Here is a 14,561-nt window from a genome sequence, read left to right on the forward strand (position 1 = left end):
CTTTAGGAATCTGAACTTTGAGTAAGATTTTAATTCCTGTTCTACCTCTTCCTCTATATGTGAGCTTGGAAAAGTTTCTAACTTCTCTATAAAATGACAAGACAGACTTACGAGGATCATTAGTGCTGGAATTGGCTTATACACCAGTTTGTAAGAGCCAGTTGTCAAATATTTAGTAACTTTGCAAGCAGGTTGTTAAACTGTTATTAGCTTGAAATCTGCCATGGTGGGAGTATTTATCCCCAGGAAATCACTAACACTACAAATTGGATTGTTGGGTTTTGTTTTTTTTCTGAAGAGCTGGTCTACCAGCACATCACTGAATTATGTAAACAGGGCTCTGTAAACCATAAAGCTCTTTCTTAATCTTCATTAAAAGTAGTAATGGCAACAAGGAATGTTCTGTATCCACAGAACCTAGCCTTTTGCATGGCACAGCTCTTAGCACATATTTAATAAATACACCTTTGATTTAACTTGGGTTCACTCTTGTATTATTTTAATACTTCTGCCCTGAGCTAAAGGAGCACCCACCCATCTTCACCTTTCTGCAAACCCCTTTCTATAAAATTTCATTTTAAAATCAGGTAACAAAAATAAAAGCCTGGTTCAGTGCATGACACACACATTAGACCTTAAAACTTCTATGTCTGTAACTGACCTGATTACCTTCTTTCCAAATCTCCTTTTCTTCTGGTATTTCATATTTCAGTTAATGACATTGCTCATCTATTCATTATCCCAAGTAAGTTATCTATAAGTTATTCCTCTCCTCTCCCCTTTCCTTACCCATCCCTATGCCTAATCAATCACTAGATCTTACCAAATCCACCCCTTAAATCTACCCCATCATCTTCATTGCCTGCTTCCTGATTCATAAACAACCATCTTCTCACTGTGTCCTCACATGGCAGAAAAGGCACTGGAGCTTTTCGGGGTCTCTTTTATAAGGCCACTAATCCCATGCATGGGGACTTCACCCTCATGACTCAATCACCTTCCAAAAGCTCCACCACCAAATAGCAAGACAATGGGGATTGGGTTCAACATATGAATTTGGGGAGATATAAACATTCAGTCTATAGTGACATATTAACGTAGAATGCTTTGAATATCTTGAAAAACATGACAATATAACCTCCACCCCTGCTCAATCTAACCACCTAGAATTAATTATTGTTAATTCTTTAGATATATCCTTCCAAGCTTTTTTCATGTAGATGTGTTTGTGTATCCTTTCAAATACATTTAAAAACAGCTTATGTTGTATATAGTGTTCTAACCTGTGTTCATAGTAATATGTCATGAATTTTCTCATATGAGTAAATACTCTACAGCATGATTTTTAATTGCCACGTTGTATTCCATCATGTGGTTATACACCACTGTTTAATCCCATTGTTTTAGTGTTTTTATTATTGTAATCAGAAGTGGAGCAGTGCGGATGACTGAAGAGAGGGTGATCTCATGTCCTCCTCCTGTTTCCCCAGGTTTTGGAGCCCTCTCTCACATCAGAACTCTATTCAGATAATCCTCTGAGTGTCATCTCAGGGCCTTGGGCACACTCATGGCACGATGGCTGACCCTCAGGAGCACCTGAGCTGCTCCTCCTCCCCACACTTACCCTTGAGCGAAAACAAAACCTTCAATGGAGTACAAGATGAACTCACACCCATGGGGAGCCACCATTCACCCAAGCTCCTTAAGGACCAGCAGGACAAGGGGGGGCTGCAAACAGAGCTACCTGAGGGCATGAACAGCCCCATCGCCACAACTGTGTTGACAAGTGTAAGCGAGGACTCCAGGGACCAGTTTGAGAACAGCGTTCTTCAGCTAAGGGAACAAGATGAATCAGAAATGGCCGTGTCTCAGGGGAACAGCAACACTGTGGGTGGAGAGAGCGTGAGTGGAACTGAAGACATCAAGATTCAGTTCAGCAGGTCGAGTGGCAGCAGTGGTGGGTTTCTTGAAGGACTCTTTGGATGCTTAAGGCCTGTATGGAATATCATCGGGAAGGCGTATTCCACTGACTACAAATTACAGCAGCAAGGTAAGCCGCAGTATGGACCTGGAAGATGTTTCTTGTGTAAACACACCATCATCAATAACTGGATAACCTTGGCCTGTGGGTAAATTAAAGAACTAGTGCCTAATGAATACCTATATCAGTTTCCCACAGACCTTCTGATGGAACAGATTCATATTTGATTGGGTTTTTTTGGTCAAAGCCCATATTTTGTGGTTGTCTAGTTCAGTGGTGTCCAAAGTAAAATACAGATAAGATGATCGATGGTGTTATAAGGAAGAAAATGTTAGAGCTTCTCTTCCTCTTATCTCATCATTTTAAATTTCTATTTTTGTGCATGTTTTTATATATATTTGGTATTTTCATAAAGTTGTGTAGATATCTAATTCACATAATATTTGCAAATTTAAAATTTTTATTGAACCTTTATATAACCAGAAAGTCTGATGGCCACTGGATTTATCTAAAACCAGACAGAAGCCACATGGTACTGCCCCTGATGATTGCAGGCTGGCCTGAGGGAGTAGTAAAAAGAATTCTTTTCTTTCAGTCAAAGAACAGAAAGCTCACATTTTGAGGAAAGAAAAAATATCAAACCATTCTTGATTGTTTCTAGATCCCACTGCTTTTTAAAAAGTAAAATTTTAACTCCCATCACTGTGTTGCATTTATATTCATATATCCCAATTCAAGCATTATGATTTTGAAGTAAAGAGAACACATGGCCCATGTTCTTTATAACTTCATTTATGTTCTTTAAAAGAACATTTTATTCCTGGTAACAAAAGTAATATATTAGAACATTTGGGACATACAGGTAAGTTCTCCCCAAAAGTTAAAATAATCTGTGATCCGCAGTATCCTGAGAATAACTACCATTAATGTTTTTGGTATATATTATGTTAGTCTCTTTGTGTGTGTATGTGTGCCTTAAAAACAAATAGTCATACTGCTTTTCACTTCATAATGTGAACATTTCCCATATCATCAAATATACTTTGTCAGCATCATTTTTAATGGCTATATAATATTAAATTGTATGAACATGTCAATAATTATTTAAGCAGTCCTCTGTTGCTTGACAATTTGTTCCCTATTTCTAGTGATTATAAGCCACACCGCAATGGACATCTGTCTATTACTTAATTTTTGCACGTATCTTTGAATACTCCTTAGGATAAATTCCTAGAAGAAGAATGATTGGGTTCAAAGGGTTTGTTGCTTTTAAGGCCCTTGATACAAATCTTTGTAGCCTTGTGTAAATGATTCAGTTGTTATGAGATGTCTCATTTAAAAATTTTGGAAGGGAAAAATATGGACCAGAAATAAGATTCTGTTTTACTTATTTTATAATTGAATGTTGGACTCTGTGATCCTCCCTTAAAAATATATTCATCTATTTTATCAGGACAGTTGACAGCTTTTCCACAACAGCCAGTCTACATTCATCACCATTAACCACTTTTCTCGTGCATTCTGCTTTTCCTATTTGTGAAATACTCATCCTAAACCAATACCAACCTCTCCCTCTATACTCCTTCTCCATAAGTATATTGGAATTTGCTGGTATATCTGTCAATTCCAGGTGTACTTTTCAGTATTTGTCAGCCACAGCCTCCATTCCAGCTCCATGCAGAAATTCTTTGTCAGTACCTGGATTTTCTCTATCTGTCTGTGTCTCTCTCTTTTTCATACATACTCCATTCCACCTTTACCCAGCTCCATGATCTTAAGGTTTCAAGGAAATTAAAAAATCATTTCTTGTCACACAAAGGTTGGGGACTCCTATGTTAAACAGCCTTATTATTTTTTAATTTGGGAATAAAGATAAGCACCAAGAGGAGATTAAAAATCACTTGTCATCCCACATCCAGAGATAACTACCTTTAAGTTACTATATTTTAAAAGTTCCCTCTTCTCTGCTTAGACACAGAACCTATAAATATCTGTTATGTGATAAACTACATCTGGTCTTCAGAGTCTAAAGTTGTCCGGTCTCATAATTATTTTGGTGATAATTTGAAAGTCTCAGGATCCAAATGACACATAAAAGGTATGAAAGACACATTCTGTGTTTGGGAAAAGGAGACTGTAATTTTTTTTTTTATTGTTCTATAAACTTGTACTTAATTTGTCTTCCAATTGATTATGTGACTTTCAGAAAGGCTTATTGCAGGAATAAATAAGAAACAGGCTTGGTCAGCTTAAGTTTACAAGGACACAGCAGCTGCCTAACTCTTCAGCAGATGACAAGATATCCTATTGTGGGCTGGTGTTGCCGTGGGCTGTGAGAGAGATTTGCTAGCCGGAAACTAAGTGTAGTTTTTTCCTTGTCAGCCCTGGGATCAGGGAGATAATCTCTAATCCTGGATTACAGTCAACCAAAGGGTAGCTCATGTAGCAGATGTGTCCCTGGGTTTGGTACTTATGAGAAAATTTCACTAGATTTTTAAAAAAATTTAATGATGTCTTCATTTCCCATTTAGTTTGTTGGTAGTAAAGTTCAAGTAAGGTAGTACTTACTATGTATAATTGAAATCTTTTATTTCCAGTTAGTTCCCAGTCTCAAAGCAAGTATTGTCATAGACATGTCTGAATAAACAAAGGAGAGCTTATGCATTAAAGTGGCTGGGCATGTGGCTTTTTCTCAAGCTTAAGAATCATGGTAGATATTGGAATTAAGATAGTAGCCATAGTGACGAATCAGAGAGAAGATAAAAGCTGAGTAAGAGAACCTAAGGGACAGATGTAAAAGCAGCAGAAAGTCTGGGACTAACCCTGGAGGGAGCACAGCCAATTTCCATTATTATGAGGTTAGTGATCTCATTTACCAAGGATCTAAGCACCCAATTTTTCATATTCTTATTGCTGGGGTTTTTTCCCCTGCCATTTTTCTGTCCCTTGATATTGACAGGGACTTTGGGACAAGACAAGAAGACTAAATCACAACCATCAATTTTACTTCTGGTAATCAGTTCTACTAAAAAGATTGATTCAAAGGTGGTTGAAGTATTATGTTACTTTATACTCTGTGTTCTTGAATTACCAATCCCATCACCTTCATTTTTCCATGGACAATTAAGACTTGGCGGAATAACACAGGCTTGAGCTGCTGTTGGTAGGGGAACAATTTATTCTTTATTTTAATATTCTCACCCTTTGGTATTTGAGTGCCAAATTTGTATTTCAATAATTCATTTATTTCTCATTTTATAACAATCCTTAATAATAGAACATGGCCAGGTGGCTCAGTTGATTGAGCATCCTACCTTGTACTGGAAAGGTTGCGCTATTCAATTCCCGGTCTGGACACATGCTTAGGTTATGGGTTCAATCCCCAGTCAGGGAGCATATGGGAGCATATGGATCCATGTTTCTCTCTTTCTCTTTCTCTCTCCCTTTCCTCTCTCTCTAAAATCAATAAAAGCATATCCTCAGGTGAGGATTAAGGAAAAAAATACTTAATAATAGGTATTATTTATTTAAAATATTTATTTGTTCAAAAATATAATAAAATTAAAATAAAAAGGCTTTTGTTTAAAAATATATATATTTTCTTCATGTCTTCAAAGAAATAGAGAGGAAGCTCCTTCAAGTTTGTGAGATAGACAAAGGATAGACAAAGGATAAATTTGACAATTCATATAAAGTAAATGTGAGTATTAAGCAAATGTAAAGAAAATATTGTACATCACTGGCAATTGAATTAATACAAACTTATAAAATACTATTTTATACCTAATTAAATTAGCACCAAAAAATAATTGGCAATATTCATGGCTGGCACGATTGTTGTAAAAGGGTCAACATTGCTGCTGTCAGCAAAATGAACAAAATCCTTTCGGGTAGCAACTTGGAATGTATACCAAGAGCCAGGAAACTGTACTCTTTAACCTAAGGATTGAGTTTGAGGAAGGAATATGAAGAAAGACAAAAGTATTTTAACTTCAAATTTAAATTAGCAAACCAAAAGATGGAAACAATTAAGTTCCAAAAAAAGACAAGGCTACAGTAAACAACTCTTCAAGCTTGTAATAAAAATTATATAAATACACAGGGAATATATAATACATGAAAAAGAAAAAACTATGCATCACATACAACTTTTACATATGAACAAAGACTAAAAGAGAATATTAAAACTATGTATGGGATGGCATATCAGATAAAATACGTTTTTCATATATCAGATAAAATATCTGTTTTTCAGATATTTTCTAATGTTCCTAGTATTTAACAGTAAATAAAGATTGAGTAGCTAGGGAAAAAAAGATACCCAAAGATTGTCTTATTTTAGTGATTACTGTGTTAAAAATAAGGGAAACTTGGGCAGTTATAAAGTTATTTAGAGAAATATTACCCAGTTATATTCTTGCCCCGGTTCCGCCCTCAGAATGGTCACAGTGACTCTGTTTAGTTCTTCACTGGACCCTAATAGTAAAACTCCCTTAGAACCTGCCATCAGTGCCTGCGCCTTGTGTGAGCTGCACGAATAAGCCCACGGGAATGAAAGAGAGGCTGCTTGAGACACTTAATACTCGTCAGTCATTAGAAACCACAAAGATGTCGAAAGCGGTCAAGTCTGTGACTTACTGCTTCCTTCCAAATCTCACTTGGTGATTTCTTATTTGTCAGTTATCTGTATTTTAGAGAGATTTGCTTTGATTTAGCATATACCCCATTTCAACAGAGCAGAAACCTTTAATACTGCTGATATCAGAAGAATGGGACGAATGCCCATGATGTAAACCCCCCTTACCATAATTTTTTCTGCTCTGTGTAGTCGTATTTTGAAGGTCATGTTTTAACCATTGTGATGAGAAGCCACACTTTTATTAAGAATCTACAGAATTTCTTTTCTCTTAAAGTGAAGAAAATTAGAGAAGAGGGAAATGTAGATCCCTTCTAGATACTGATGAACTCTTTCTGTTCTTGCTGTACATGGCAAATGGTGAGCTGATTTGCTTTCAGGACCAGAATACCTTCAAAGCCACCTCAACACTACCTTGTTCAGTGTTCTGCAAATAACGGCCTTTTCAGGATCAGTGATCCAACAGGAATTCCTCAGGACCTTTGACGCTATCGTGGCCCTCTCCTCACTCTGTGGGGCTCCTGGCTCTTTGATGTTCATTTCTTACCACTGCAGTGAAAATGTGCTGGCAGAAAGGGGGACCAGGAGAAGGAGCAATGGATTATATTCTTCTTTTTAAGTTTCACAAGATGAAAGCACATATTGACTGAATTTTTGAAGTGCTTTATTTCAAATAGCATTTAATTCATTATAAAAGTCATATACACTTATAGTTAAAATTTTTTAATACGGAAAAGATAAAAAACAATATGAATCACTAATAATACTACCACTTAGGAATGACTCCTGTTACATTTTTGATGTAAAAAAAAAAAAAATCAAACTCTAAGAAAAAGAGAAACTTGAAAATGTTGTATCTATATGAGTAAATATACCATGACTAACGACATGCTTAGTTACTTCACAAGAGGCAGTGTGGTATAGGGGAGAAAGCACTGTCCCTGGAATCAGCCAGTTCTAGAGTTCTAGGCCCAGTTCTGCCACTTACCATCTATATGACCTTGGGTAACTTACTTAACCACTCTGTATCTTAGTTTTCTCATCTTTAAATAACCATAACAAGGCCAAACTTGTAGGATTGTTGTAAAGATTAACCATGAGACATGTAAAGCACCATGCTAGAGTCTGGCATACAGTAAGTACTAAATAAAAGGTAAATACTAATACAGGATTATGCATAATTAGGTTCTTAGGAGAGTATCATTGAAAATTCATTCAGCAAGAATTAATTGAGCATCTGACTAGAAATTCAAAGAGAAATAAAACAACACTTATAATGGGTAATGGGGTAGGGACAGTGGTTGAAAGACAGACAGGTGAATCAACTGAACATGCAAGCTTGAAGCGAGGACATGGGAGTGTCAGTATATGTTTTGTTTGGAGGAGAATATTTTGGACATCTCTGATCTGCTTGATTTCACTGGTTAAAAATTGATACAAACCTAATACATGGGAATATTTGATCCGTAGTATCAAGGCACATGGAAAGGTTCTAGCTTGTGGTGACTTATCAGGTGGAAGACAAAGAGTAGAGGTCATTTTGGGTGATGGTAAAGTTGTTACCTCTGGAGTGGCCTTGTAGGATGGGCCCTAAGCAAATTCCAGGATCTTTTTAAGCTTGTTTCTCGTTTGTGTGCCTAGATACTTGGGAAGTGCCATTTGAGGAGATCTCAGAGCTGCAGTGGCTGGGTAGTGGAGCCCAAGGAGCTGTCTTCCTGGGCAAGTTCCGAGCGGAGGAGGTGGCCATCAAGAAAGTGAGAGAACAGAATGAGACGGATATCAAGCATTTGAGGAAGTTGAAGCACCCTAACATCATCGCTTTCAAGTAGGTCAAGGCTTTTTTTTTTTTTTTTTTTTAAGCAATAGAGAGATTTTCTTTCCCCCAGTATATACATATACATTCCTGCTTTGAAAGACATGTTAAGAACATGCTTTAGACTAAGCACCATACTAGGTGCTTTGGTAGTGTACCAAAGAACTATTAAATTAGAGTCATGTCTTTAAGGAGTTTCAAATCGAAGAGTTCTTTTTGCCAAAGGATACCCTGCTTGGAAGGGATGCAGATGGGACAGAGAGAGAGAAAGTGGATTCCTGCCAAGCAGTCAGATCTGCTCAATCAACCTCATTTATCAAAAGGATGACAGCAGCCTCCTCCAGATAACCTGAACATGCTAACATTCAGTTAAGAAAACAAAGCTAACAGCTAAGTGATCAGAGAACAATAGTCCCTGTGTAAGAAACCCTTTTTATCAGTTTCTATTAGCATCGCCTCTTAAATATTAACTTGTAATAGAAGGTACCTTCAGAGTATTCTCCCTGCCTCATTGTTTGCTGGGTCCCGTTTCAAGTAATGCCAAACACCCAGCTTTCTAAATGTAATGTTGCAAAGTTATTGGTGATGGCAAGTTATGTGCTACATTTCACAAAGTAGTTGTTTTCAAGATTTATAGTTTAGACCATTATAATATTGGCAGGGATCTCTAGCCAAAGGGGGAAGCTCAAAGGTAAATTTGTGGAAATCATCAAATTTGGCGGTCCCAAGTTCTAAATATGTGTAATCTCTTCTGCCTTGAGTTCCCTCTCTTACTAGCCTTCAAATTTTATCCTAGGCTTGAACAAATGAATGGTGAGTGGCTTTAGCGGAGGGAAGGTAAAGAACAGAAAAGGTAGCCCTTAGTTGGGGTAAAAGTATAGAAACTAGAACATGTGTGTGTGTGTGTGTGAAAATAATATGACCAATGAGGCTACAGTTAAAAGTGGAATAACTTACAAATCCCCTTTCCCTAAACTAGAAGGAAATTCTCCCAGCCCCCAAGAGGGATCCTTTCCTGATAAAACTCTCATTATAAAGCTAAACATGTAATGTGATCATTTTTAATTGGAACCACATCCCCAAAGTAAGGAATAGAAATATTAGGTACAAGTTTTATAGAATAAGTTTAAATGAGTATTAAGGCTGAGTTTTGATCCCCAAACAAGACTCCTTATGAGAAGGGGAATGGGTGTAAAATGAAGAGAAGAATTCAACTGGGATGCTAAACAAAGTGCTTGGGTTTTTTGCCTTGTGGGAGGACCACCCATGCAGAGGGCGTGGGAGAGAGCTTCAGCTGCTGAAGTGATTCTATCACTGGTTGCCCTAGTTGGGCCACGAGGATGTGAGACTAAAACAAAATGCTCTAGAGACCAATTCTAATCTTTCCAAAGATGATCATTTCCAAAGACAGTAAGAGGATTATTTTTAAGCTGACTACTAGAGACTCACTTCTTTCTTTCATCTTATTTCACTGAGAGGATCTTCACTCCCAGTGTGCTACACCATCCTAAATGGAAGGAAGGGCCTTCCATTTAACTACGCCTAACTAAACCTTGAGGCTTAGGTCCTTAGAGTGCTGGGTTTGAGAAGAGAGCATTCTATAGATTAGCATGGCCTTTTGGCCTCCTGAAATGAAATACGCTGTGTCTCCCAGGTAAAAGGCCTTTCCAGGTAGAATGTATGTCCCAAGGCTATGGGTACTAGAAGCTTTATTTTTCCTTCCTTTCTTTTGCTTCTTTCTTTTTCTTCTTGGTTCCCCCCCCCCCCACCTCACCCTCTGACCTGCCCCCCTGCATATGCACTTTTTAGCATTTTGGACAAATATTGCCGTGCTGGTGTCCAACTCTTTAGGCTGAAGATGCTTGAATCTTTACCTCTACATGGAAACAATAGTGAGACTGTGTCCCTGCCCATTACACCATGCTCTTGAGGCATTGTGCAGTGTTAAGTCTGCAGCCATCTGTGCCATGTGTTTGTTGCTTGGCCAATGAATCATTCACGACCGTCTGGAAGACATGAAGGCAAGATTAGATTTTAGTACGTCTCTCTGGATACTGGTGTCTGTGCTTACAGCTTCTTTTGAAATAAGAACCATGTACAGAAGGGATAGAGCAAGGAAAGAATACTATATTCTTTTTTCTTCCAATTTTTTAAAGCAATCTTTTAAGAAAATCCAATCTGACTGTTCCTAATGGAATTGAGTGGCAAGCGTACAAAAAGGTAGCAATTAGAAGTGATTATAGAGCTGTTATTTATAGCTGGGAAGAAGCCTTGTCATAGTACAGGGCTGATGGAATGACTGCTTCTCATTTGTCACTCGGGAAAGATGGAAGGCTCGTAACATGTCACTGTTGGACCCTTTCTGCCTATGTTTGTGACAAGTTGAAATGTAGTAGATCAGGATGCTGAAGAGCTTCAAACAGATGTTTGTTTTGATATTCTAAGCGTATTACATTATTCCTGCCTTACTCATTATTTCTCTGTGATGAAAATTAAATTGTCTGTTTGTAGTTGCGTACACTCCTGCTCCACTGAGGTTTCCTACAAGTCAAGTAACAGAAACTTGAAAAAATGTTTTCATTAAAAATCAAGATGATAATTCTGGGTAGCTTAGAAAATGATGCAGAGTAATAGAAATAGCTTTGCGGCATTTGACAGGCACATCAAAGCAGGGAAAATGAAGAGCAATTCTTTAATTTCTTTATAACCTATTATTGTTACAAGACTTCCACATGATCACAAGCCATCATGGCCTCTAAATTCCTTCATCACTTACAGCAACCTAAGAGACAGAACATGAATTGAGAGCTGGCTGAGGGCTTTAGCTGGGTGTCTGGTAGGTAGACTGCATTCAGTAACTACTCTGGAAAGTTTTAAAGGAAGGCACATATTCCATTAAGGGTGGGATAGAGAGAATGGAGTACTGTCATTTTTCTTCTCTTTTCTCATCCTCAGAACCAAACTGTGAATTAGAATTAATATGATTATTCCCACTTTTATAAGGTAACAATATTAATGTAGGAATCCCCAATATGCTTGTTTATACTGAAGTTAAAGAGGAAAAAGAGGGGTACTGTGGTGCACATGAGTGGAAAAAGCATGGCTTTGAAGTTAAACAGGCAGATTTGAATCCTGGCTCTGTCACTTATTAGCTGTCTGATCTAGGACAAGTCACTGTCCCTCTCTGAACATTACCTGTAAAAAGGGAAAAGGTAATATCTATCTTATAATGGTTTGGAGCAGACTAAGTAAAACAAGTAAAAATTAAACATACCTGACAAACAGAAGATGTTCTTTCATGTTAATGCGCCTCCTCCTACCCCAGGCCTCTGCACGTGTTTGTGCGAAGGCTTGATCAGCAAAAAAAGTTAAGGTGAAGTTAAGGACTATTTGTGGTGGACTTGCTGTGAACATCTAGACCATGTGGTAGACAGAAAAGAACTTGAAGACCTTTCCCTTCAAGGAGCCTGTAATCTATATCAGGAGAGAAAAATTTCATATAAAAAACTAATGACTGCTATGTGGCATTGGAATTGAGAGCAGAGAAAGATCTTTGGGGCTGGAATGATCAGGAAAGACTATATGAAAGATGTAGAAAATGATGGAAATACAGGCTGCACAGATGTATAACACATTGTGCAATATCATTTTTATTCTAAACAGAAATGTTTTTCAAAGACTATATAATATGGGGAAAAATTTTTAGGTTTTCTTTTTTTTACTTTTTTATAAATTTAAGTCATTTTTTATTCTTCAATTACAGTTGACATATAATATTATATTACTTTCAGGTGTACACCCCAGTGATGAGACATATGAAATAGAAAATTGATTCTTTTTTTGATCCTCAGTCTAGTTAGTTGTCTTCAATTTGAGTAATTTAAAATTCAACAAATAATAGTAAAAATAGCAATATTTTATTTAAATTCTCTCTTTCTGCACACTATGTATAAAACCCTCTATTTAATTCTAAAAGGAAGCTATTTAAATTATCCTTAACAATCAAAACAACACAATATCCAGCCCACACAAGGCCTCAGGAAAGGGTGCTTTTTCCCAGAGTGGAATGTTCCCACAGAAAAAGCACCAGATATAGCATAGCATGTAGATACCCAGAGTGAACAAAACAAAACTGAAATTGTCTATACGCATAATAAAGAAACCTGTAGACTAGAGGGTTTTTAATGCTAATTTAAGAATCAGGAATGATTATCTATGTGCATTTAAAAAAAACAATTTGGATAGAGAATTGGTCTTAATGATTAAATTTATGAAATACTCCTAAGATACAAATATGTAAACATGTATGTTTTTTCTATGTTTGTATTTAACTACATGGTTGTGTTTTCTTGAAAGGGGAGTTTGTACTCAGGCCCCATGTTACTGTATCATCATGGAGTACTGTGCCCACGGACAGCTCTATGAGGTTTTGCGAGCTGGCAGGAAGATCACGCCCCGCTTGCTAGTCGACTGGTCCACGGGAATTGCAAGTGGAATGAATTATTTGCACCTGCACAAAATTATTCATCGTGATCTCAAATCACCTAAGTGAGTACTGGTGCGAATTTTTCTGCTGTTTTGTTCTGTTGCTTTGAAATAAAGAATTCCGTCAACCACAGCTGAAGTTTTCAGACATCACACTTTTGGTTCAATTTAAATCAGCACAATGGGCAGTGCTGTCTACGTATCTTTTGGGTTATTGTTGACCTACTTACTTATCTATATGACGGATACATTCAGGCACCTGGCACTAGTTTTCCGTTTTTGTTGCTTTATAACTGTACAATTATGAAGCCATTTGTTATCTGATAATTCATCATTTTGAATAATGAATGCCAAACTTCCTCACTTGAAGGCTTGATTTGTTGTTTTCCGAGTGTGTTCCCAGAAAAACATTTTTTTAAACTGAGTTTTGGAAATGTGTTAATACAATCAGATAAAAGTGAATGAGTAAGAAGCAGAGGCAGAGAGAACAAAAACGTTAGAATTAAGGCTTGTTCCCAAAATGCATAACTTCAGGTTCTGAACCGTTGTCGTAGGTGGACTACGTATTTGGCTTTGAGTTTCTTAGGGTCTAAGCAAAGAAAGAAAGAAACAGTTACAAGGTTCACAGTGTCCATAAGAAAAACACAAGCTGATCATCTAAGAGAAGCAAAGCTGTAACTAGTCATCTCTGTTTTCAAAATGATTCCTTGGCTACTTACTAATAACCTTTAAGAGGAGCGTTTCTTCAGTTCCTGGAACTGCATAAAGGAAAGGAAGGAATTGATAAAATGGTATATTTCAGTGTCGCTCCCATTTTTAAACTTTTTATTATTATTTCTCAACCCATTTTGGTTTGGAGAAACAGAAAAGGATCAATCTTTTTTTTAAAATATATTTGCATGTGCTTTTTGATTTACAGCATATTTTTATATCCATTATCACATCCACTTTGATCTTTGCATAAACTGTGTGGGACAGATGTGACAAGTATCATTATTCTAATTTTATATAAGAGAAACTAGGGCTCAGAGCCCAAAGTCATGGGGCTAGGACTTGAACCCAGAACTTTCAGACCAAAGACCACTGCTTCCTACATCATTGTGTGAAGGTGAGGGGTTCACAAGGAATCCTGCCTCTTCTCCATGGAAGGTATAAATCAGTCCTTGATTATAAACTTCAAAGGAGCTTTAATGTATCACCATAGTTCTCAATGATATTTATCACCGTTGGTAGCTCACTGAACAACCTCCTTATTGATTTACTTGCAGGTAACTTTATTATATAGTGCTCGTTCCTTCTGTCTACATTTGTAACCCAACCTGTTGCTTTTGTCACCCACTACACACACATAAAATACTTGCCAAAGGCTTTGAATGGTCTTCTTTTGAATCATCGTAATCTCCTTGAGAATTAATTTTAGAGAAGGAAGTCAAGAAATTTTAGAATACATAAAAATCACATGCTGCTCTCTTTAACTCCTGTCATTTAAAGAGTAGGATAAGTTGGTTACCCAGTAAGGTTTTTCCCTCTGTTATCAGTGAGCCCCCGGCAGCCTAGGCTTCTTTGGATTCCAAGCTAACTTTGAAAAAACAAAGATCAATCTGGCTTGCTGTAAAGAGAGATGTTATTACCTACATTATATCTTT

The 14,561-nt window shown here is 37.1% G+C and overlaps 1 protein-coding gene across 2 annotated transcripts in view; it reads left to right on the forward strand.

Annotated features, from left to right (window-relative positions):
• MAP3K13 (mitogen-activated protein kinase kinase kinase 13) overlaps positions 1–14,561 on the forward strand; it is a 100,104-nt gene that overhangs the window by 58,561 nt on the left and 26,982 nt on the right. For both annotated transcript variants that reach the window (XM_081139412.1, XM_081139411.1), the window contains exons 2-4: positions 1,491–2,050; positions 8,259–8,442; positions 12,787–12,978. In XM_081139412.1, the coding sequence (XP_080995538.1) occupies positions 1,576–2,050; positions 8,259–8,442; positions 12,787–12,978 (851 nt within the window). In that variant the 5' untranslated portion in view covers positions 1,491–1,575. The remainder of the gene's footprint in view (positions 1–1,490; positions 2,051–8,258; positions 8,443–12,786; positions 12,979–14,561) is intronic.

The sequence above is a fragment of the Miniopterus schreibersii genome (genome assembly GCF_964146895.1).
Source record: "Miniopterus schreibersii genome assembly, chromosome: 5".
NCBI lineage: Eukaryota > Metazoa > Chordata > Mammalia > Chiroptera > Miniopteridae > Miniopterus > Miniopterus schreibersii.